The sequence below is a fragment of the Grammomys surdaster genome, unplaced genomic scaffold, assembly GCF_004785775.1.
Source record: "Grammomys surdaster isolate TR1022 unplaced genomic scaffold, NIH_TR_1.0 309, whole genome shotgun sequence".
Lineage (NCBI taxonomy): Eukaryota > Metazoa > Chordata > Mammalia > Rodentia > Muridae > Grammomys > Grammomys surdaster.
In genome coordinates this window covers 1,219,857-1,244,479 of record NW_021604728.1, presented here as the reverse complement: position 1 = coordinate 1,244,479, position 24,623 = coordinate 1,219,857, and the positions used below count along the sequence as shown (strand labels likewise).

General features: G+C 42.7%; 1 protein-coding gene across 1 annotated transcript in view; it reads right to left on the bottom strand.

Moving 5' to 3' along the window:
- The window catches only part of Ep400 (E1A binding protein p400), a 107,646-nt gene extending 85,508 nt beyond the window's left edge, over positions 1 to 22,138 (bottom strand). Inside the window, exons 1-2 of the mRNA XM_028777403.1 lie at positions 22,042 to 22,138; positions 8,387 to 9,756 (exon numbers count right to left, since the gene is read on the bottom strand). Coding sequence (XP_028633236.1) covers positions 8,387 to 9,721 — 1,335 coding nt within the window. The 5' untranslated portion in view covers positions 9,722 to 9,756; positions 22,042 to 22,138. The remainder of the gene's footprint in view (positions 1 to 8,386; positions 9,757 to 22,041) is intronic.
- Between the last annotated feature and the right edge of the window lie 2,485 nt (positions 22,139 to 24,623).

Here is a 24,623-nt window from a genome sequence, read left to right as displayed (position 1 = left end):
TGGCTTAGTCTGCACTGAACACATACATTGGGCGTATTCTCATACATTTGTAGGTGCCCTTTACCTTCCACAGTCCCACTGTTCTTACACAAACAGGCCTCTGTATGACATATAAATGCACTGAGACATTACATTTCTCCAAATACAGACAAGGATTCCACACATAAGTTTTCTTTTTGATTTGTTGTTTGCTTGTTTGTTTCGAAACAGGGTTTCACTATATAACTGGCTATTCTGAAACTCAGTATGTAGACCAGGCTGGCCTCAAACTCAGAGATAGGCCTGCCTCTGCCTCCCAGTGCTGGGATCAAAGGCATGTGCCACTACAGCCAACCTAATTGTCTGAAATTTTCTAATTTAAGATTTATCAAGCCAGGCAGTGGTGGCGCACGCCTTTAATCCCAGCACTTGGGAGGCAGAGGCAGGCGGATTTCCGAGTTCGAGGCCAGCCTGGTCTACAGTGAGAACAGCCTGGGCTATACAGAGAAACCTTGTCTCAAAAAACCAAAAAAAAAAAAAAAAAAGATTTATCTTGAGGGTCTGCAGAGATGCCTCAGCATGAAGAGCACTAGCTGCTCTGCTGCAGGTTCTAAGTTTGGTTCCCAGTACCCACATCAGGTGGTTCACAATCACCTGTAACTCCACCTCCAGAGGATCCAACAGCCTCTGTATAAATGTAACACACATATGGCATACACACACACATACACACATACACACATACACATACACACACACACACACACACCACACACACACACACACACACACCACACACATATATATAAAAGCAATAAAAATAAAATCTTTTTTTTTTGGTTTGGTTTGGTTTGGTTTTTCGAGACAGGGTTTTTCTGTGTAGCCCTGGCTGTCCTGGAACTCACTCTGTAGACCAGGCTGGCCTCAAACTCAGAAATCTGCCTGTCTTTGCCTCCCAAGTGCTGGGATTAAAGGCGTGTGCCACCACTGGCCAGAAAAATCTTTTTTTAAAAAAATATTTATCTCTAAGATTAAAATGAAATCATAAATAGTAGAATCAGGTTACTGCTCCACACAAAAATGAAACATGCTCTCTGGCTGATCTCAAGGCTAGATCAAGAACAAAGATGGACTGTCTGTCTGTCTGTCTGTCTGTCTGTCTACCTACCTACCTACCTACCTATTTAATTTGATTTGATTCAGGGTCTCATTAGGTAGCTCTGCCTAGAACTCACTGTGTAGACTAAGCTAGCCTCAAATTTGTAACAATTTTCTTGCTTCTTGATTCCTAAGTCCTGAATTACAGGAATGAACCAACACACATAGCCCAGAAGATAAATCTTAAACATTTTGTGCCATGAAAAGGTAGGGACATGTCAAAAGTACACTAGAGCCAGCTAGAAGCAGCCTCAGTCAGTTACAAGTATCTGAGCATCAAAATAAATAACAGCTGTAGAAAGGGGCTGGGTAGTTGCTTAGCGAGGAAAATGAAACCTCCTGGTGAAAAAAGTACACACAGTGGAACACCATGTGGCTTATTTCAGAGTGAGATCTTATTTAAAAAAAAAAACCTCAGCACTTTACACTGATGAAGATGTGATTTTCTATTATAAAGTATCACACAGTTTAAGGTAAGACACCATGTATTTAGACTCAATCACAAATCACACTACTAGACACAGAAGTGTCACTTGACAAAATTCAATATCCACTGATGAAGGGAATTTCCCAATACTGAAAAAAGACATCTACAAACTAATGACTCCCACCCTCATCATTCAGAGAAGATCCTATGAACAAGATTGAGTGTCTGGGTTTCCATTGCTATAAGAGGCTATCACACTGAAGTCCTCTCTGTACTGCACACTGCATGGGATAAAAAGTTAAGACTTAGGGCTAGAGAGATAACACAGTGGTTAAGAATACTGTCTGCTCTTCCAGAGACTAGGGTTCAATTCCTAACATGTACATGGTAGCTCACAAACAACTCCAGTTCCAGTTCCAAGGTAATGATGCCCTCTTCTGAACTCCATGGACACTGCATGCACACGATGCATAGACATACATGTAGGCAAAACACACAAGATAAAAATAAATCTAAAAAAGAATTAGAGTAAAACTTTCTTCATAGAAATGATTCTCTATGTTCTGAAAACAATGAGTTTAGCAACGATGCAGAATATAGGCTAAAATAGGCAGCTGTATTTTTATGTTTGGGATTAACAGCTAGGAACTGTTTGTTTGTTTTAAGATTTATGTATTTTATATATGTGAGTACACTGTCACTGTCTCCACACACACCAGAAGAGGGTATCAGATCCCATTACAGATGATTGTAAGCCACCATGTGGTTGCTGGAAATTGAACTCAGAACCTCTGGAAGAGCAGTCAATGCTCTTAACCACTGAGCCATCTCTCCAGCCCCTAGGAACCATTTTAAAATACTATTTATAACAGAAAAAAAAATAGATATATATACACTTAAACAAGTTAGCATACAACATTAACATGCTGAAAATTACAAAGCAGTAATGAAAGAAACCAAAGACTTACATTCAAGAACTGAACTGAAATACAGTATAGTAGGACTATCAGTTCTCCCCAAACTGGTTTTAACAGATACAATGCAATCCCCATCATATCCTAGCAGAATATCAAATCTATTCTGAAACCTACAGGAAAAGGGAAAGGAATACAAAGACAAAAACAAAACAAAGGAAACAGAACCAATGTGAGAATTTATGGTGCCTGGGCCAGTGAGATGGCTCATTGGTAAAGGTGCCTGTGGCCAAGTCTGATGACAACTGATCACGGTGGAAGGAAAAAACAGACTCTTGGAAGCAATACTATGATATCTGTTTGTGCACCATGGTATTCACATTCCTGAACACAAGTGTGTGTGTGTGTGTGTGTGTGTGTGTGTGTGTGTGCATGTGCACACACACACAAAGAGAAGGAGAGGGAGACAGAGATACACACCAGGCACTAACACAAACACCCATTTGTGAAAACTAACACCCACAAATATGTCACCCCACATAGAACTTCACTAAAATGGATAATAGGTCTAAATGTCAAATTACTGAACTTCCAGGCAGAAACACAGGAGATCTCTGTGTCCTTGGATTGAGCAAAATTCTTAGAAATAATATCAGAAAGGCAGTACATCACCTCTAGGACTTTTGGCTTAGACCAAGTACAAATATAACTCATTTTTAAAAATGTTGTTATACTTCATCAAAGTTTTAAATAATTGTTCTACAAACTATACTCAAGAAAAAAATTGCAACTAGCACAGTACTGTTGTACCAAAAATTTGGTATCTTTATCATGCAAAAAAAACTTTGTCCTGAAGTGGAGAGTGAGAAATACAACTCTCACTATTGCTGAGAACAAAAAACCACACAAGGTGGGCTGGAGATATGGCTCAGCAGTTAAGAGCACTGACTGTTCTTCCAGAGGTCCTGAGTTCAATTCCCAGCAACCACATGATGGCTCACAATCATCTGTAATGGGATCTGATGCCCTCTTCTGGTGTGTCTGAAGACAGCTCCAGTGTACTTATACAAATAAGATAAATAAATCAATCTAAAAATTGTTATAAAAAAAAACCACACAAGGAAAAAAAAAATTTAGCCCTATAAAGTTAAGTGTATTCTCTACATATGACCCAATAATCAGACTCTTGACTCCCAGGCATTCCTGCAAATGAACACCTATGTACACACAAAATGCTCTCTGTAAAAAATTACAACAGTTTTATTTGTGAATCCCTAAAACAAACACTCAACTATCCATCAAAAGATGAAAGGGTAAAACTGCTTCCTCAAAACATCACCAGCAAGACAGTCTAACTTGTAAAATCATATGAAGTTGGACAAACTTCTTAATATCTTTTTTTTTAAAGAAATATTTATTTTATGTATATGAGTATACTGTTGCTATCTTCAGACACACCAGAAGAGGGCATCAAATTTCATTACAGATTGTGATGAGCAATCTGGTGGTTGTGAGCCACCAGGTGGTTGCTAGGAATTGAACTCAGGACCTCTGGAAGAGCAGTCAATGCTACTAACCTCTGAGCCATCTCTCCAGCCCTGACTTCTTAATGTCTTAATGGTCTTGCAGAGAACACAGGTTTGATTGCCAGTACTCAAACAGTGGCTTACAACTGTCTAACTCAAGTTCCAGAAGATCTGATGACCTCGTCTGGTTTCCATAGGCACCAGGCACACACATAGCACACATACATGCATTCAGACAAAAGCAATCATACACAGGAAATAAGTCTTAAAAAAAAAAAAATCAAATTCTCAAAATGGAGGATACCTGCTAAGAAGGGAAACAGGAAAGGTAACCTGGATAAGCAGCCTTCCTCCTTGGAAAGAACAGGTTAAACCCTCTCAACCTACAAACTTTGTGGTCTTTGTTTCAATAACTTATGAAGACTGGCACAGCCATGATAGAGAAAAAATAGGTTATTTCCCAGTTTGGCCAAACTGTAAGCAAATGTGCTTACCTTAACCAATTTCTGCTTCCTAACATCTTTTGGAATATAAGAACCGATGATGACACATTATAGACCCAAGTATCAGGAAGCAGTAACAGTATTCGACAATCAGAAAAAAAAAAAAAAAAAACACAGATCGACCAGAAAGATGATGATCCATGATTCTGGTACACCCCACCCTGGAGAAGTCACACACTTAAAATGCTGGGGAGTACTAACCAAAGGACAGGAAGGGCCAGACTATATAAAGAGTGCGTGAGGACTTTTTTTTTTTAAAGCTGTGCTGGGAAGTAGACAACTCTTTGGTTTATCAACATTCACATAACTATAGACCAAAGAAAAGTGAATACTACTGAATGTTAAGCAAACAAGTACTTAAAGTGTCATGTAACTGACTGATTAAAATTTCATCTTTTGATAGGTAGTTAAGTGTTTCTGCTTTAGGGATTCACAAACAAAACTGCTGTAATTGTTACAGAAAGCATTCCATGTGTACATGGGCATTCATTTCATTTGCGTAAACACTTAAGAGCCAAGAGTCTGATGGGTCGTATGTGGAGAGTATGCTCAACTTATAGGCAAGGGCTAAATGAAGAAGCAGAGGAGCTCAAGGTCTTCTTAGTCTACATAGTGAGTTTGAGACCAACCTAGGTTTCTGTTTTTTTGTTTTTTTGTTTTTTGTTTTGGTTTTTTGAGACAGGGTTTCTCTGTGTAGCCCTGGCTGTCCTGGAACTCACTCTGTAGACCAGGCTGGCCTCAAACCCAACCTAGGTTTCTTAAGACCCTGTCTTTAAATAAAAAAAAAAAAAAAGAAAGAAAGAAAGAAAGAAAGAAATTCTTAGTGATCCACAACTATAATCCCACCAGCACTTCAGAGAATGGTAGAACTATTGTAAGTTTGAGATCTGCCTGAGCTACAAAATAGGTTCCAAGTCAGCATAGGGTAGAGTAGAAAGATAAGGAAATGGAGGAAGGAGAGAGACAAGGAAGGAATCCACTTGAAGTCTTTATAGTAGTAACTGACTCAGAGCAACTCATTAATAGATGTTTGAAATAATGGGTAAAAGATTATTATATTTGAAGACATTTATATAATTTATGTCCTCATTTACAGAAGGAAAATTAATATACACTGAACAGGCCAGGTAGACATCACCTCAGATGCTTCAAATTAACATCACCAGTGAGGACAAGGCAATACCATGGTCTGGTGACATGATACATTGAGAAAGACACACTGTCTGTCATTTCTATGACAGGACTACATTACTTGAACATGTCAGACAATCCCATACAATAAAGCATTCCACAATATAACTGGTCAGTATGCTTCAGAAACAACCATCACAAAAGACCAAAAAAACCCAGCTTAGATTAAAAAAAGCCAGAGAGAGAGGCATGACAAGGAGGAAGGAATATGGGTATCCTGAACCAGGTTCACAACTAGGGAGAAAACTGCAAAAGACTTGGTCCTGCAGAATCTAAATCTCAACTGTCAGTCACATAGCAGTACCAGGTTACTGTGGCATTTCCTCATCTGCCCTTATCTATTAGTGGAAGTCATTTAGAGATAGGGGTCATGATACCATATGGCACTGCCTGACCATGAGAATGAAATGCAAATGAGCAAAAGCTAATGGTATGAGTCAGAAAAGGCACAGAGGCTTCATGTATGTATGTATGCATGTATGTATGTATGTATGTATGACTATTATCAGCTTTCATGTTTGAAATTGTATTAAAATTAAAAGCAAAAACAAAAATATCACCAAGGACAAAACTGCTTTCAGAAGTCAGCACACTCCAAAGCTAGCATGTTTATGAACCCCAGCATCATGAATGCATTCTGGTCTCCTTCACTAAGAAATTTCAGTTCTAAGGATCTATAGGTGATTCACACCAATATTTCCTCCAGCTAAGGAAAAATTCCTACTGTGTCTTTTCACTTGTTCTGTTTTGCACTGTTTTCAAAATACAGGTAAGACACGAGAAATAACAAACATTAAACACAGCACACAAGGAACCCTACGCATACAGTAACAGGACTTTGAATAATAGAAGACATGCACACTACAAGCTACCACCACATTGCAGGTCACAGAAAACAATGCAGTAAGGTCTGTGTTGTCATTCACTCATGCAACTGAATTTCAGAACTGTTTATGCAGAAAGACTTTTATTGTTCAAAATAAGGAATGGGCTCTGGAAAAAAAAATGCCGAAGAGCAAATAGTAAATTGAAAGTTAAAATATCTGGATGAAAGAAACGTTTGGGATGAGACTACAATTTAGAACCATCAAAAAGTACCTGAAACGGTTGCTGCTGGGATGAAAAAGCAGCAGAAACATTTGGCGGAAGCTGGGTTGCTATAGCAACGGGAGTCCCAGTCTGCCCATCCTTGCCTGTCACAACCTTTACCTGAGAGAAATATTTTGAGAAAAAAAGGTAACAATTTTTAAGACTGCTCAAAATTATTAGAATTTCATTGCTGACAGCTCACTAATTTAGGTGTTTAAAAATGGAATGTTTTTTGCTTCAAATCCTATAAAGGGACACTGAGCTAACTGACAGGTTCATTCTATAACAATCTAACAGCTGCCAATCTTCAGCACTCCCGTCTAGATCACAGGCAACATTTTAGATTCTTCAACTTCCAAATGTAAAATGAAAGTGGCACTCAGATATCAGTGCCCCACAGGTGGCTTCTGCACCGCTATAACATTCGATAGCCTACCACATGGGTCACACAGCAAAGTTGACTTTAGTAGAAGCTGTGAGAAGTTGTGTTTTTCTTCACAAGTGCAGATAAGGAGGCTCAGCTTACAGACAACATTGGTAAAAGACACAAAGAGTACTCAGTTCCACTGTTCCATGGTACTAATAGTGGTCCTCAAAATCACTGAGACCTTCTGAATAACAAAAACAGTCCAGCCTAGGTCCAGTGTTGAAGAAGACACAGATGGCTAAGCCACACAGATACATCCACAGATTCTAGTGAGGATTCTGGAGCAAAGGCAAACTTTTGCTCACCAAAAGCAGGCTTCATTGCCAGAGGGCTGACAGCAGTTTATTTTAGCTCTATCATAAAACAAAATAAGCTACACCAACATAATAAACACTACACAAGACAAGGCACAAAAGACAGTGCATCGCAGTACAGCATGCCTCAGAGAACTTCACAACTGCTGTGCTGTTAGGGGGGACTTACTGTATAGCACTCTAGGAACCCAAAAACTATCTACAAAAGCTTCTGCTTCAAGTATCACTCCATAGGTGTCTGCAAAGTGTGAGCTTAAAATATAACTTCACATTTAAAATATATCTAAAACCTAAAAAAAAAAAAAAAAAAAAAATTTAATAGTTGTTTGATGCTATCTGTACTTTAATTGTGGACATCCCACACAAGATACTAGTGACTTAAATCCCTGGTTTAAAAACTTTGTTTTTATGGACAAACCTGCATAAATATACAGTGAAACTAGGAAGCCAGGGGAGAAGGACTAAGCTTCACTGCACTGGGAGAATCTTTCCTGTAGGTTGCCAGAGGACTGGCAACAGTGTCTTGTTGGCCAAGGACCAATACACAGACAGGGGAGAAGCCTAGACAGTACTGGCTGAGCTCTCTGCCCAGGATGAGTTTTGGTTGTCAATGACAACATCTGGTTCTGAAAAGGAATCAGTCACAACATAGTCCTTCATCTTCCTCCGCAGACAGCTACAATGAACAGTGCTTCCTCTACATGAAGGAAGAAGGGAAACACACATTTTATTCCTTTTTGGATCCTGTGACACCCAAATCCTACATTACCCCAAGTTTACCCATTTTCAGTCTGCTGTTGTACACCATCTATTTTGCTCTACGTAGCCCTTCTAGACTACTGAACTGCTGTTTCTTACCTCATCGTTGATAACTTCAGATTTTTCTTCCTCTTCTTCCTCTTCTTCCTCTTCCTCTTCAATGTCCAAATCATTCTGCCTAAGATACGCTTGTAAAGGGGCATAGTGCTTCTTTTTAAAAGCCAAGAAATCCATCATGTTCCCCTGTAGATGTTGCAAGAAGAACAGTTCAATCAAGTACTCCTTGAAGACTTCCTTGAGTGACTCCATTTCCTTGTAGTGGTAGTCCAGGCACTGCTTCCTCATCTGTGCCATCTCTTGGGAGGCTGGGGGGATCTCCTCTAACTTCTTGGGAACCTTCTTCATTCCTGAGCTTCCCATAGATGTAAGAGGCACACTGGAAAGGCCTGGAGGCATGGTGGTTCTGGAAGGGCTGGTGGGTGGCGGTGGGGATGTCATCCCAAATGCTGAAGGCCCTCCCACGCCAGGGAGCAGCACACCAGGTGTCCTCTCAAATCCCAGAGATCGGTTCATTGGCTGCCCCTGAAGCACCTGTTGCTGTTGCTGTATCAACTGGCCTTGAATAATGCTGCTGATCTGGGGTGGCAGGCTGGCTGTGGTGATGTGGTTCGGGCTGGCCAGAGGTTGCAGTCCCGTGCCTCCTGCAGCTGCAGGGCTCTGAGGCCCTAGATGGTGGATGGTGCCTCCTGACTGTGCATGAGGTTGGGAGAGTCTCCGTTCTCGGACAGTGATGGGAGCTCCTGAATGCTGGAGTTGAACCTGGGCTCCCTGGGCCATCTGAGTCAGGCCTGGTGCCTCCTGAAATACAAAGTGACCACCACTTGATGGACTCAAGCTGATCTGCCTTACAAGCACACTGGCATCCACAAAGCCTCCAGTGGGGCTGCTGCTACAGATGCCCAGCCCAGGGCCTGGGGCACCTGCACGAACATTCTGCAGGGTTTGCCCTGGCCCAGGGCTAGGCTGTGTGGGGCTTTGAGTCTGGACCTGCTGCGACAGTGGAGAAGTAACTTGAATGTATGATGGAGAGCCATGCTCAAAGCGCCTCTGCTGTGCACCAAACTGAAAACCTGGAGAGGTGGGGTTGGGCAGTGGCAGAGGGGCCAATGTGATCTGTTGGTTTCCTCCCACGACTGGGCCAACATTCTGCAGTGTGATGTTCACATTCTGCCCGGCCACAGGGCTTCTGCTCATCAGCTGCTGTATCTGGTACCCAGGGGATTGGGGTGCAGATGGGCTGGCTGATGGAGCGAAAGGCGCTGCAGGAGATGGGGGTAAGTTGGGATGGGCTGGCTGCTCCTCTTCACTCCCAGTGAAGGACCTAGACCTCTGCAGCTGATGCTGGACATTCTGAGGACCACTGCCATGGTGCATTATCACCTCCCTTTTCTATCCAATGTAATGTTCCCCTAAAAAAATCAAAATTAAAATCAAGACATTGGAAGGCAAATACAATAAATTGATTACCACTTAATACAATTACCACTTAGTAGCCCTGAAAACATACTTGAATGTACATTCACACTGGCATTTGTTTCGAGCAAGAACACTACTTATTACTTTATATCAAAGAAAAGGTGGTCACTTACATGTAATCCATAACTTCCTTCCATCTCCTTTCCTCCCACCCAAGATTCCAAAGGAAAGAAGACTGAGGGAAGAAGGTACCCTATTCCCTACCATCATAAAGAAATAGATGAACAAGAAGTTGGTGAATCCCATTAAGAAAAAACTATGGTACTACATGGCACATTCAACCTAAAGAGGCAGTGGCTACTTTGTCAATGACCCTGTGACATCTGCCACAGTGCCAAAGAACCCCACTCTGGTACCTCTTGGGATTCACTAGTTTAGCCAGGCCTTACATGCAAAACAGCTACATTTGCCTCCCAAGAACAAACCAGAATAGTTACATTGTTGACCATAAGAAGAAAGCTGCTGGAAAAGAGTGTGTCCCCACTAAGAGACCACCAGTCCCTTCAAGCACAGGTCAACACTGTCATCACCTTGGTAAGGAAAGCTCAAGTGTACAACATGGCTCCCAATGGCTGGCAGTCTTCCTGTAAACATGTATGGCAACAAAGTGGTCCTCCCCATGGCATAACCAAAAGGAAGGCCAAGCTGAGATTGTTATAGACAGTGGTGAAAGAACAGAAAGAACTCAGGGAGGAAAGGCTTCAGGAGAAAACAGAAGACGAAGCAGGGAAGAACAATTTGGTGTCAGATCACCAGTGCTGCCTCTCAGTCTGCCTATTTTCTACCATAGTTGACCAAAAATACAGAACATCATCCTCCTCAGAAGAAACAATGGTGCAAATCTACAGGACCTGACATTTAGCAAACACAGGACAGACAGTGCCCCAAGTCCCAGCATTGCAGTAGCCTCAGGATCTGAGTTCAATCCCTAAGTCCCATGTGGTAGAAGAAGAGTCAAACCCCCAAGGTGTCCTCTTACCTCTTACACATACATCACAGCACATCATACAACCTGTGTGCGTGCACACACAAATATTTCATTTAAGAGCACATTTTGCCACCAAGACAAGCAGCAGCCTCATCTCAAGGATACCACTGCTTATCTCTATCAGAAAATAGAAAGGAAATAAAGAAGCCATGAATTTTAAAAACTTAAAATATATGCAAGACTTTCAAATCAAAAACATCATCAAAAAAGAAAAAAAGAAGAAAAGAAAAAAAAAACATATCATCAAGCCAGGAATAGTGGCATATACCAGCAATCCCAACCCTCCAAAAGCTGAAGCAGGAGTGTTACTGCAAGTTCAAGACTACACAGTGACTATATAGCAAGACCTTATCTCAAAAAAGAAATAAGGAGAGGGGGATGAATGAGAGTATAAATCACTTATGTATATACAGGGAAGCTTTGAGTCATACAGTATTTTCAGAACAAGCTATGATTCCTGCAGTGGTCTGACTATGAAAAGCTCACCAATAAGGGCTACGGCACAATGAGAAGTAGTGAAAAGCTAAAGATGAGGATAGATGGAGTAAGTAAGTCACTGAGAGTATGGTTTAAGGGTAGGTCTTTTTGGTTTGTTTTTGTTGTTTTTGTTTTTGATTTTCAAGACAGGGTTTTCCTGTGTAGCCCTGCCTGTCCTGGAACTCACCTGTAGATCAGGTTGGCCTCAAACTCAAGAGCTCTACTTGTCTTTGTCTCCTGAACGCTGGGAGTAAATGTAAAAGGGTATGTCTTATCCTTAGTCCCTTGCTGCCTTACTCACCTGCGCCTGATGGCCAATGAGTGAGCAGCTTTGTTCCTCCACACCTTGTTGCTGCTCTGCCTCACCACCACCCAGAAACAATGGCCTCATGGAACCATAGACTGAACTTCTGAAACATGAGCCAAATCAATCTTTTCACTTTTATGATAATTTTTCAGAGTAACAAAAAGCTAATTAATAAAAGTTCCTAATCTTATATATAAGTATTATGGAGGAATTGGCACAAAACCAGAAAAGCATATACAATGATCTCCTTGCAAAAATCCCAGAATGTTGAGTCAACAAAATGAAGGTACAAAAAGGATCTCCTCCACATAAAAGAATTCATAATCCTGCCGGTTGGTGGTGGTGCACGCCTTTAATCCCAGCACTTGGGAGGCAGAGGCAGGCGGATTTCTGAGTTCGAGAGTTCGAGGCTAGCCTGGTCTACAGAGTGAGTTCCAGGACAGCCAGGACTACACAGAGAAACCCTGAGAAAAAAAAAAAAAAGAATTCATAATCTACATGTGGTGGCCGTGGCCGTATCCATGACTCCAGCTATCAGGAGGTCAGGCCAAAAGGGTTGCAAAACCAGAGCAGCTCAAGTAGAACAAGTCACAAAACCAGGGCAAAAAAAGATGGGGATAAAAACTTATAATAAAATACTGAGAAAATTTAACACAAATGCATCAAAAAGCATGTATCAATTAATTAAGCATTTTTATTAGCTAACACTAATATAGTAACTATTAGTATACTAATAGTTATACTAAAATGTAAAAGACATAAAATAAAAACCCAGAAATGTAATAATCCCTGAAAAGAATTCAATTTTGTAGCCCCTAAAACAATAAAGTTGTAGCTAAAGCAATAGCAGGAACTGAAAGGACTTCAAGCTTCAGAGATAGCTTAGTAAGTAAAGCACTTGCTGTACAAACAAGAGAATCTGAATTTCAATTACCAGGACCCACGTAAAAGCAGGACACGGTAATCTGTAATCCCCAGGCTCCTACATTGAAACAGGAAACCGAGATAGAACGCCCAGGTCACAGGTCACCTAGCCTGGTATATATAGTTTTGAAGAGCCCCTATCTCAAACAAAGTGGAAGGTAAGAGCAAACACTAGAGATTGCCCTCTGACCTCCACACCAGCATCTGCACTCATATACACATACATACAAAACACATACAAGAGAGCACTCACATTATACATAAACAAAAACAGAAAAAAATATATACAATTTTAAAATGTTAAATACCAGGAGTAGAGATACTCCTTTAATCCCAGCACTCAGAAGGCAAAAGCAGGAGGATCTCTCTGAGTTCAAAGCCAGCTGGCCTACAGAGCAAGTTCCAAGCCATCCAGATATACATGAGATCCTGCTTCAAAAATGAGTATTTTAAGGATAAAAATGTGCCAGGCTATAGTGATATACACCTTAAATCCCAGCACTCATGAGGCAAAGACAGAAGGAACTCTGTGAGTTGAAGGACAGCTTGGTCTACAGAGAGGGTTCCAGGACAGCAAGGGCTATACAAAGAGAAAAATAATAAAATGTCAAAAATTCAAAAGGGGTTGGAGAGATGGTTCAGATGTTAAGAACACTGGCTGCTCTTCCAGAGGACCAGGGTTCAATTCCCAGTACCCACATGGCAGCTCACAACTGTCTGTAACTCAGGTTCCAGGGTATTCAACACCCTCACACAGACATACATGTAGGCAAAACATCAATGCACATAAAATAAAAATCATTAAGAAAAACATTCAAAAACAGGGGCTAGAGATAGAGCTGGGTAGTAGGAGCACTTCTCTACCACGTAAAAATTCCAGCAGGCAGAACATCTCTGCAAGGACATCTGAGTACAGTAGGACAAATGGCTACCACCAGCACCAGAGAATACACTTGTCAAGGGCACTGAAACACTAACCAAGAGAAAACCAAACATCTGCCTAACAGCTTGAGGAGACTGTCCAACGTCACCACTTACATACCCAAGATAAACAAGCCTGCATGCAGAAAGCCCTAAACCACACAAGTGGCAGACCACTAGACACACTGCTGCAGGGAGTCTAGAAAGCAAGGTGAGGTGACAGATTTCAAATGGTCCTCAACCCATAAAACACTGAATGGGAATGAACTCAGAGGGCAGTATGAAAGTGGAAAGGGCCTGGATACTCTATAATCTTTGATGTAGTGACTCTTATTCCCAGAATCTAAGAAAATAGACTTATCAATTTAAATTTTTTTGCTTAAAAATTTGACCTACAGGGCAGAGACATGGCTCAATGGTTAAGAGGACCAAAGTTTAATTCCCAGCATCCACATGGTGGCTCACAACCATCTGTAATTCCAGTTCCAAGAAATCTGGTGTCCTCTTCTGGCATCCTCCAGCAATATTCATGTATATGGTATAAAGACATATATATGTAAACAAACCTTCTATAGATATAAAATAAAAATAAATCTTTAAAAAAAAAAGCCCACAAGATGATTCAATGGACAGACCAATCTATCAGCTTAGCAACTTGAGTTCAGTTCCCAGGAACCACATAGCAGGAGAGAACAGACTTCAAGTCAGTCTGTCTGTCTGTCTGTCTTCTATCTGTCTCTCTCTCTGTCTCTCTCTGTCTCTCTCTCTGTCTCTCTCTCTGTCTCTCTCTCTGTCTCTCTCTCTCTCTCTCTCTCTCTCATACATACCTGCAATCTCACTCACACACAAATTTTAAAAAATGAAATTTAAAAAATGCTTATCACATAAACAAAAGGGTAAAACACATAAGCAAAAACAATGCTCTAGATAAAGAATGTGTGTATAAAATGAGAAAGTACACCACAAAACCTAATTTAGAATCCCCAGAAACCACAAGTCAAGCAGGTGGGGCTGGAGAAATGGATCAGTGGTTGAGAGATTTTGATGCTTTTGCAGAGGACCTGGGTTCAATTCCTAGCACCTATCATTGCAGCTTACAAAAGTCTCTAATTTTTATGCAATCTGTATGTATGTGTACACACACACACACACACATGAGAGAGAGAGAGCAAGAGAGAGAGAGAGAGAGAGCAAGAGAGAGAGAGAGAGAGAGAGAGAGATTTTTTCTTTTTTCAAGACAAGATTTCTCTATGTAGCCTTGGCTGTCCTAGACCTCACTCTGTTGACCAGGCTGGGCTGGAACTCACAGAGATCCACCTGCTTCTCCCTCCCAAGTGCTGGGATTAAAGGCATGCGCCCCACCTAATTCCAGTGAATCTGACACCCTCTCTTTCCTCTGCAGGCACTGCAAACCCATAGCACGTAGACATACATGCACAGAAGACAATCATACACATTAAGAAAAGTCAGGCAGGTGTGGCAGCCTCTTGTAATCCCAGAACTTGAAATGAATCAAAACAAAAAAAATCCCTAAACAAGATGGCTAGCTACACTAGGCTATACAGTGAGATGTGTTCAGGACCCCAAATATAAATATATATATATACATACATACACACACATACACACACACATATATAACAAATACCATCAACTATAAGATAAAGAAGCCACTCATCTAAAAACTGCTTTCCAAGGGTTTGAGAGGTGGCTCCATGGTTAAGAGAACCGACTGCTCTTCAACAATGAATAGGCTCCATTCCTAGCACATGTAACACCAAGAAGTCCTTGCAGTTATTATCAGACCAAGTGATTCACAGGTCTTTGGAGCTGAGTAGAGGAAAGGGGAAAGTACAGAAAGGTGAGCTGGAGAAGCCCTGCACTATTGTGTTTGCAACTCTTAATGGGACAGTCCTGTGGGTACGTGGAAGAACGAAATGCCAACAGAAATGTAGACAGTAAAGACTACACTACTCATGAGGTTTTAGGTGAGAACCAAGTCTGTCAGAGCTGGACTAGAGGATGTTTCTGTTACATTCTGGCACAGAATCTATGTTCTGCCTGTGTCCTGAAATTTTGAGACTGACTTCAAAAGTAAAATACTAACTAATCTGGAAGAAAAAATTTCAAAACACTGTAACATTCAAGGTATAGCAAGGCTACTGCTGGCTGCCGTTGGTTTTACAGTAGGAATTCAGAGCAAATATGCACTCGGTGAGGGAAGAAGAATGAGCACATTTACAGTTACAGACAAGAGACCAAAGCTGTTGTAATTGTTGAAAAGATTAATGCCAGTAAGGGAAAGGTCACACTGAAACCAGAGGAAAAGTGCCCTAAAGGCAAGACTTCGTGAACGGGGAGCTGGAGAGGTGGTTCAGCTCTCACTGATGACCAAGCTTGATTCCCATACCCACAACTCTAGTAACTCTAGTTCCTGCTAAATGTAATGCCTCATTTCCACAGGCATACACACGCAACTTTAAAATAATAACAATAAATCCTAAAATAAATACTTCATTGAAGCTTTCATAATATAAAAATTTAAACTCATTTGAAAACTTTTTTTTTCAAGACAGGGTTTTACAGTGAGAATTTTGGTTTCTTAAAAAACCCAGTTATGTTACATGAATACGTTTTTGTTTTAATCCCAGGTATAGAATGAGAGGCTGTTTCAAGGCAGATGATTATGGTTTGCTAGTGCACTAGCAGGGGCATGATTTTTGCCATTTGTGGTTCACAGCTATGAGTTTGCCTTAATTCTAGGGTAGGTACTCTGGAGAGGGTATAGATGGGAGAGCCACTAGAGGGTGTATTGCTGTTTGGAGATATTCTGATAACAAAGACTGGACTTGTCCCTAGGAAACCAAAGTCCCTAATCAGCAGGAAGTAGTCTAAAGAGATCTATGCCATCTTTCCCCTCTAACCATCTTACTCTCCTACTTAATGTTGGGGAGTTGGAAGGGAGGTAAAGATAGAAGAACCCAATAAAATAGCCCAAACAGGGTTTCTCAGTGTACCTTTGGCTGTACTGACTGAAACTCCATCTGTAGACCAGGCCGTCCTCAAACTTAAGAGATCCACCTGCTTCTGCCTCCCAAGTGCTGGGATTAAAAGTCTGCACCATTGAGAATGTTAAATGCAGAAATGGTGGTACATGCATGTAATCTAAGTACTTGGGGCAAAAGCACTAGTGCCACAAATGGGAGGTTAGCATAGTCCATACAGCAAGTTCCAGATCAGCTAGGCTCAGCTTGCAAGACTATTTCTAAATAAACAGAGAGTCTCTGAAGAACCTAATCAGGGCATGTAAACACAGACATACACTAGATATCTCTCAAGCAGGTAGCACAACTTGGCATTACCCATGCACTGCTGGTTTTGCAGGCATGCAGAAGTATAAGTGTTAAGGGTCACAGAGGCTTGATCCAAGGTTCCAGAAAATAAGGAGACAAAAGAAGCAATGTGTATGATAATGTGCCCCCACTCACCCACCCACCCACTCCCACCTCCTTGTCCTCGAAGTCCCCCCACACTGGGGCATCCAGCCTTCACCGGACCAAGGACCTCCTCTCCCACCTATGCCCGACAAAGCCATCCTCCCCTACATATACAGCTGGAGCCATGGGTCCCTCCCTATGTGCTCCCAGGCTGATGGTTTAGACCCTGGGAGCTCTGGTTGGTTAGTATTGTTGCTCTGGGTCCCAAACTCTTTCAGCTCCTTCAGTTTTCTCTCCAACTCCTCCATTGGGAACCCCATGATCAGATCAATGGTTAGCTGTGAGCATCTGCCTCTGTATATATCAGACTCTGGCAGACCTCTAAGGAGACAGCTAGATCAGGCTCCTGTCAGCAAGCACTTCCTGGCATCCACATCAGCGTCTACCTTTGGTGACTGCACATGGGATGGATACCCAGGTGGAACAGTCTCCAGACGTTTCTGGGTGGGAAATGGGGAAAGGGGATAACATCTGAATTGCAAATAAAATAGCAGATATGTATATGTATATGTATATGTATATGTATATGTATATGTGTGTGTGTGCAATGTGTAGCATGCAAGATCAGATCTACGTTAAGAACCTGAGATCTGTTCATGAAGCTGTGAAAAGTAAGCCTGAGTTGCAAAAGCAATTCTAGGATGTTGAAGATAACCAAGATGTTCCAAGAAAAGCTGCAGGCACCACCAAATGGAGCTGGCCCAAGAAAGAGTCCACATGTGCTACATGTAAGGCAGATGAAGCCTGTTGAAACTCACATAGTACAACTCCAGATGATAAATATGAAACTACAGGTTTGGTATTTGCTCTGCTGGGCTTCAGTCCTGCTTTAGTCTGGTATTTCTTAGCCATCTTCCTATTCTTCTACTTTAGAACAGCAATGTTTTTACTGTGTGTATACTGGAGATACTTAATATTTTTTATTTTTAACAAGGGTTCACAGCTATGAGCTTGCCTTAAGTCTCAAAATACTCTTTGAACTTTTAAACAGTACTGGGATGGTTAAGACCATGGGGATTTGTACAGCTGGAGTGAAGATATCCTGCATTATGGAATGTTCTAAGTCTATGGGACCAAAGACAGAATGTTATAAATATTAAAATGTCTTCTACACCCATGTGTTTGATGAAACATCAGGTCTCCAACTGGTGGTACTGTTTTAGAAGATTTTAGGAATTCAGGAGATATTGCCTAGTGAACAGAAGTAGATTACTAGAGTGGGCCTTGGAGGTGACACCTCCACTTCTTACTACAGTCCAAGCTCTGTGCTACCTGACTCACTGAGATGTGAACAATGTACACCATGTACTCCAACCACTACAGACCAAGCCCTTCTAGTCACCATGACTGTATCTTCTAAACTGTGAACCAAAGTAAAATTCTTAAGTTACTGCTGACATTTCCTCACAGCACTGTGTAATGGCTTATTTCACTTTACAAAACGTCTAATTCCATCAAATCTGTGGCAAATGACTCAACCTCATTCTCCTTATAACTGAATCCTCCACCATGTGTGTATGCATACAGACATTACATTCTTTCCCACTCAGTCCCAGATAGTCCCTGAGTTGACTCTGTATCTTGGATATTGTGATCAGTGCTGAAAGAAACAGGGTGATGCAGGTGTCTCTTCTGTATACTGACTACATTTCCCTTGGATATACTTAGGAATGGGATTGCTCGGTCATAAGTAGTTCTGATTTTTAGGTTTTTTGGGTTTCTCCCATTCTAGGTCCATTTTAGCAGTATTAATTTACATTCCTTCCAACTATATATCATAGCTGTCTTTTTCACAGGCTCACCAACATGTTATTGTCTTTTTGTTAACTGTCACTTTAATTGGGATGAGATCACATCTAATTATGATTTTAATTTACATGCCCCAATAATCCATTTAACTCAGTTTAAATTCTAACTTTATTTTTATTTACTTCCTTCAAGACATGACTTCATTATGTAGCACCTGGCTAGCCTCAAACTCATAAAGATGCACCTGTTTCTGCTTCCCAAGCATGGGCTACTAAATTCTAATTTTAGTTCAACCTCTACAAGACACACACACACACACACACTCCCTGAAAGCCAGGACAGTGAAATTGGACTTGGAGAAATGGCCACAGAAAATCACAAAGGGAAAGGCTCACCTGACCAGTGAACTGTTTTATCACTACTCCTTCTGGCCTACACAGGCAGGTTTTGGGAGTCAGCAGTTGGTATGGCTAGTATTGGCTAACCGGTCTTCATCTTCAACTCAGTGAGAGCCAGAACCCAACAGGGTTCAAGCTCCAAAGCAGAACAATGGCAGCTACACTAAAAGGCCGTCCATCACCCAATCACTGAGGTCTAGCTACACAAAACTGCTTCTCTTCTCCCCAACAAAGTACCCTCACATTCCAAAATTCTCCCACAAACGTAGTCTGCTTCAACCCCTGAGAACCATGTTCAAGAACACTTTCCATACCCAAATAAGTCATTTGACAAACACCAAAAACTAACACCATTTACTAAGGGTATTAAAACATTAAGTGTTTAAGGATAAGGGTTAGGGATAACTCAATGGTTAAGTGCTTGCTTTGCATGTGGAGAAACTTGAATTTGATCCCCAGTACCACACACATTCACAAAGATTAAACATATTAAAATTGAGGCTTTCAGCCAAGAAGGGTGGCACATGCCTGTCTGTAATGGAAACACTCAGAAGGCAGAGGCAGGAGGATCACAAGTTCAAGTTGAGACAGGTCTACGTAGTTCAAGGCCACTTATGGCTCACCAACCAAATAAATAGATATAAATAAAAAAGACAATGCTTCCACTTGTTTGCTTTTCAGCCTCAAGAAACTCATGGACAGGGGCTGGAAAGATGGCTCAGCAGTTAAAAGCACTCCCTACTCTTCCAGAAGGCATGAGTTTAACTCTCGGTGACTTACAATACTCTGTAACTCCAGTTCCAGGGTATCTGATTCCCTCTTCTGGCGTCTGTGGGCATCAGGCACCCAAGTGGTACAAAGATATACATATAGGCAAAACACCTATACACATAAAAAAGACAGAGTAGAAGAGATAGCTCAGGAGTCAAGAGTAAATGCTGTTCTTCAAGAGGATCTGAGTTTGAATCCCAACACCCACACTGCATAGCTCATAATCACAGAAGATCAGACACCCTCCTGTCTTGGCAGGCACTTATACACGGCAGACACAAACACACACAGAAAAAAAAGGAAAATATATATGTAAATATATATTTATTTAAAAAAAAAATCATGGACAGCCAGAACAGTGGAGCCTAAATCAATGGAGAGGAAGTCACCAAAAGGTTAAGTAAAGCCACTACAGAAAAAGAAGGAAATGGTGACTGAGAGCACACAAAAAATTCTCTCCCACCCAGGAATACAAGGCAGGTGAGAGCTGAAAGAGTCAACTGGAGGAGAGCATTAACCCAAGGAAAGCTTACTATGTAGTTGTAATAAGGTAACCAGAAAACAACTGACAGCCATTCTGAAGACTCTTATGGCCTTGAGTGGGCCACAAAGAGCAACCCAACACAAAGTCACAGCACCAGTAAATGCCTCACAGGGACAACTGTATCAGCAACATTATGAGGCAGTTATTGTACAGTTGGATGATCATGGTACCTATACAACTTAAAACAGTTTAATTACATAATCCCAAACATTTTTTTAAAGTTAGAAGAATAGAATAAAAGGAAATAACGGCACTTTCGTTATTAGACTATCCTGAGTTTTTAAAACATTTGGTGGGCCAGCCTGGTCTACAGAGTGAGTTCCAGGGCAGTCAGGGCTACACAGAGAAACCCTGTCTCAAAACACACACACACAAAAAAAAAAATTGGTGGGGAAGAAGGAAGGTATGGAGTACACCTTCAATCCTTTAGTACTCAGGTGGCAGAGGCAGGTAGATCTCTTCTGACTTTGAGGTCAGCCTGTTTCAGGCCTGCCAGAACTACTCAGTGACACCATGTTTTTTAAAAAATAAATAAGTGGGGGGACTAGGCACCACAGCAGGCACTGGCACTCCCAGTTAAAGAGACTGAGGTAGGCAGATAACCTGAGGCCAAGGTTCGAGGCCAGCCTTGGACACAAAGTAAGATTCGTTTCAAAAACAAGTAAATAAAACAGCCCGGCATGATGGTTCACACCTGCAACCCCAGTCAGTACCAAGGCTGAGGCGTCTGGATTGCTAAGAACTACAGACCAACTTAGGTTACTTAATGAGTTCCGCTCAGGCTGATTCAGGACTTCCATGAGACTTTGTCTCAGAAAACCTAAATACGTAAACAGAAGATTTAAAGTTAACATGCGGCTTGCCTTGTGGGCCATTCAAAGTGTACAGCACACACACACTCTCTTACACACACGCACGCGCGCGCGCGCGCGCACACACACACATACACACACGCACAGAGACACACAGACACACAAGAACCCCAGATCTTCGTAAGTTCAAGGCCACCCTGGTCTAAATGGCGAGTTAAAAAAGCCAGCCGTGCGACCCTGTCTTAAAATGGAAAACAAAAACATCAAAAACGAAATAAAACCACCGTTTTGTCACATATAATATCGAGAGCACAGGAGGCGCAAATATCCCGCCAGGGATGAGCGCAACCACCAATTCCAAGTCGCGGTGCTCCGGGATACAGGACAGACCTAGGGACAGACCTGTGGAGACAGCGGCTCGCCGGCTGATGCTGCACCTCGGAGCCCCCGGCCCAGGGAGCTCTCCCAGGTCCCCGGAGTCCTTCCCGCTCTGCCTCAGCTCAAGGCTCTACGTAGCGAAAGGAAGCCGCGCGCCGCCGACCAACGGTGCCGCGGGCGTTAAGCGCCCCGCCTTTCCGAGCGCTCGGAAACGGCCGCGCGCCTGCCCAGAACCCGGCACGCGAGAGCGCGGATCACAGAAGGGCCTTCCCGAGACCGGACCACGCGCCGAGCCACCGGTCCCTCTCAGCGCCGCCCGGCCCCTCGGCCCCGCCCGCCCACGACAAAGCGCCGCCGCGGCCTGGGCCCGACGCGACGCGGGCTGCAGCACCGCTGACGACGACCGTCCGGCACGACACCGCCGTCTGCCACCCACCATCCCGCCCTCTCACCCCGCTGACGCCGTCCGGTTCACTTGCACCGGGAGCCGCGCTCCACCGCGTCAGGACAGCCGAGAGGCTCGAGCGCGCCGCAGCCGCTCGGCGCATCCGGGTCCGCGGGCACAGGAAGTAGCAGCGCCGAGGCTACGGCGAGCGGCGAGGGACTAACGGTTACCTGTCCTGTAGCGCCTGTCACAGCCGCGCGAGGTCGCCTGAAGCTAAGGCGCTGCCGACAGCCGAGGCGGGACCGAAGCGGCTCTGATCAGGGCGATTAGGGGCGGGGCTGTATGGAGGAGGAGCGTTGGGTTGGGCTTGGAGAGCTGAGGGCTACCTCAGGGCCGCCTCCGAAAGGCCTCATCTGTGCGAGCCGAGACCGCTTAGGTCAGTTGGAGGCGAGTCGGCTCGCACGACAGTGCCTGCTGGCTGGGGCGTGGCCTCGCCTGTAGGAGGCGGAGCCTCAGGGCTCGGGGAAGTTCGGGTAGACTCGGGGAGGGGCGTGGCTTCGTCAGCACGAGGCGGAGCCTCAGGGCTCAGGGACGTTCGGGTAGACTCGGGGGGCGTGGCCCCGTCAGCTGGAGGCGTTACCCAACCGGAGTTTCGCTCCGTTACGCCACCTAGGGACTCGCTCCAGCCTGTGAAGATGGTTAGGACAGCTAGGGTGGACCTGATTGCGTCCACTGGGTGCGCCCTATCTTCCTGGGAAATAGGAGACTAGCCCCTTAAACAAAAAGTGAGCAGAAGTCTGAAAATACATCCAGCATCATTAAGCATCAGAGAAATGCACGAGAAACCACAGCCAAGAGGAGGTAGGACTGCTGTGCGAGTTTGAAAAAGATTATAATTTTTAAAACACAGTAAGAAAGAAGAAAGGAAGGAATTAACCGAGCTTGATGGCACAAGCCTGTAATCCAGTGGCTCTCAACCTGTAGGTCACATATAAGATATTCCAGCACATAAGATATTTATTTACATTACAACTTAAAACCAGTAGCAAAATTACAGTTATGAAGTACCAATGGAATAATTCTATGGTTGGGGGTCACCACAACATGAGGAACTGTATTTAAAGAGTTACACCATTAGGATGTTTGAGAACCACTGCTATAATCCCAGAACTTGAGGCTGAAGCAGAAAGATCTGGGGTTCAAGGCTGGCTTCATCCCTGTATCATGTTTGAGGCTGTCCTAGAATACATGAGACCCTATCTCAAAAAAAAAAAAAAAAAAAAGGAGGGAAGTGTGTTAGGGAGGAGCCCCAGAGGAAGCTGGTGGATATGACCAAAACACACACGTGTGAAACTTCAGATAATAAACGATCTTTTTAAAGTTCAGGATAGGGGCTGGAGACATGGCTCAGTGGTTAAGAGCACTGACTGCTCTGCTTCCAGAGGTCCTGAGTTCAATTCCCAGCAATCACAAGGTGGCTCACCACCATCTGTAATAGGATCTGATATCCTCTTCCGGTGTGTCTGAATAGAGCTACAGTGTGCTCATATAAATAAAATAAATCTTAAAAAAAAAAAAAGTTCAGGATAGCTGGAAAGATGGCTTAGCCCTGAGAGGACCTTTTTTTTTTTTTTTTTTTGAGATAGGGTCTCATGTATTCTAGGACAGCCTCAAACATGATAACAGGGATGAAGCCAGCCTTGAACCCCAGATCTTTCTGCTTAAAATTTATTTTATTTTATAAAATAAATCTTAAAAAAAAATAAAAAAGTTCAGGATAGCTGGAAAGATGGCTTAGCCCTGAGAGGACCTGAATTCAGTTCTCAGATCCCACATCAGGTGGTTCATAACCATTTGTAATTAGCTCCAGATCTGACACCCTCTTCTGACTTCCATAGGCATTCACATACACACAACATAGACACACACACACAAATAATAAAATAATTTTTATATAAACTTACAAGGGATACCGAGCATTACTGTTCTGGTAGAAGACCAGAATGAGTTTACTAGCACCCACATCAGGGACACACATGAACATACATACACACACACACACACACATATACTTTTTTTAAGATTTTATGTTTTTAAGCTTTTATTTTATTTATATGAGTACTCTGTAGCTGTCTTCAGATACACCAGAAGGCATCAGATCTCATTACAGATGGTCGTGAGCCACCATGTGGTTGCTAGGAATTGAACTAAGGACCTCTGGAAGAGCAGTCAGTGCTCTTAACCGCTGAGCTATCTTTCCAGTCCCAAGACTTTATTTTTCAATTAGGTACGTGCACATGTGTCTTAAGCGTGGGTATGTGTACATGAATGAGTGCCCTTCGAAGGCCAGAAAAGAGGGCTGGATCCTCTAGAGCTAGAATTATAGGTGGATACAAGCTGTTCAACATGGGTGCTGGATATTGAACTTGGGTCCTCTGTAAGACCAATAGGCACTTGTAACAGCTAAGCCATCCCACTAACCCCTAAAATAAATTGTAGATAAATGTTCTTTTGCCTGCAGGCATACAGCCTGTTGGATCATCTGGAACTGGAGTTGCAGATAGTTGTGAACCACCATATTGGTGCTGGAAAGCAAACCCAAGTCCTCTGCAAGAACAAGTGGTCTTAAAAAAAAAAAAAAAAAAAAAA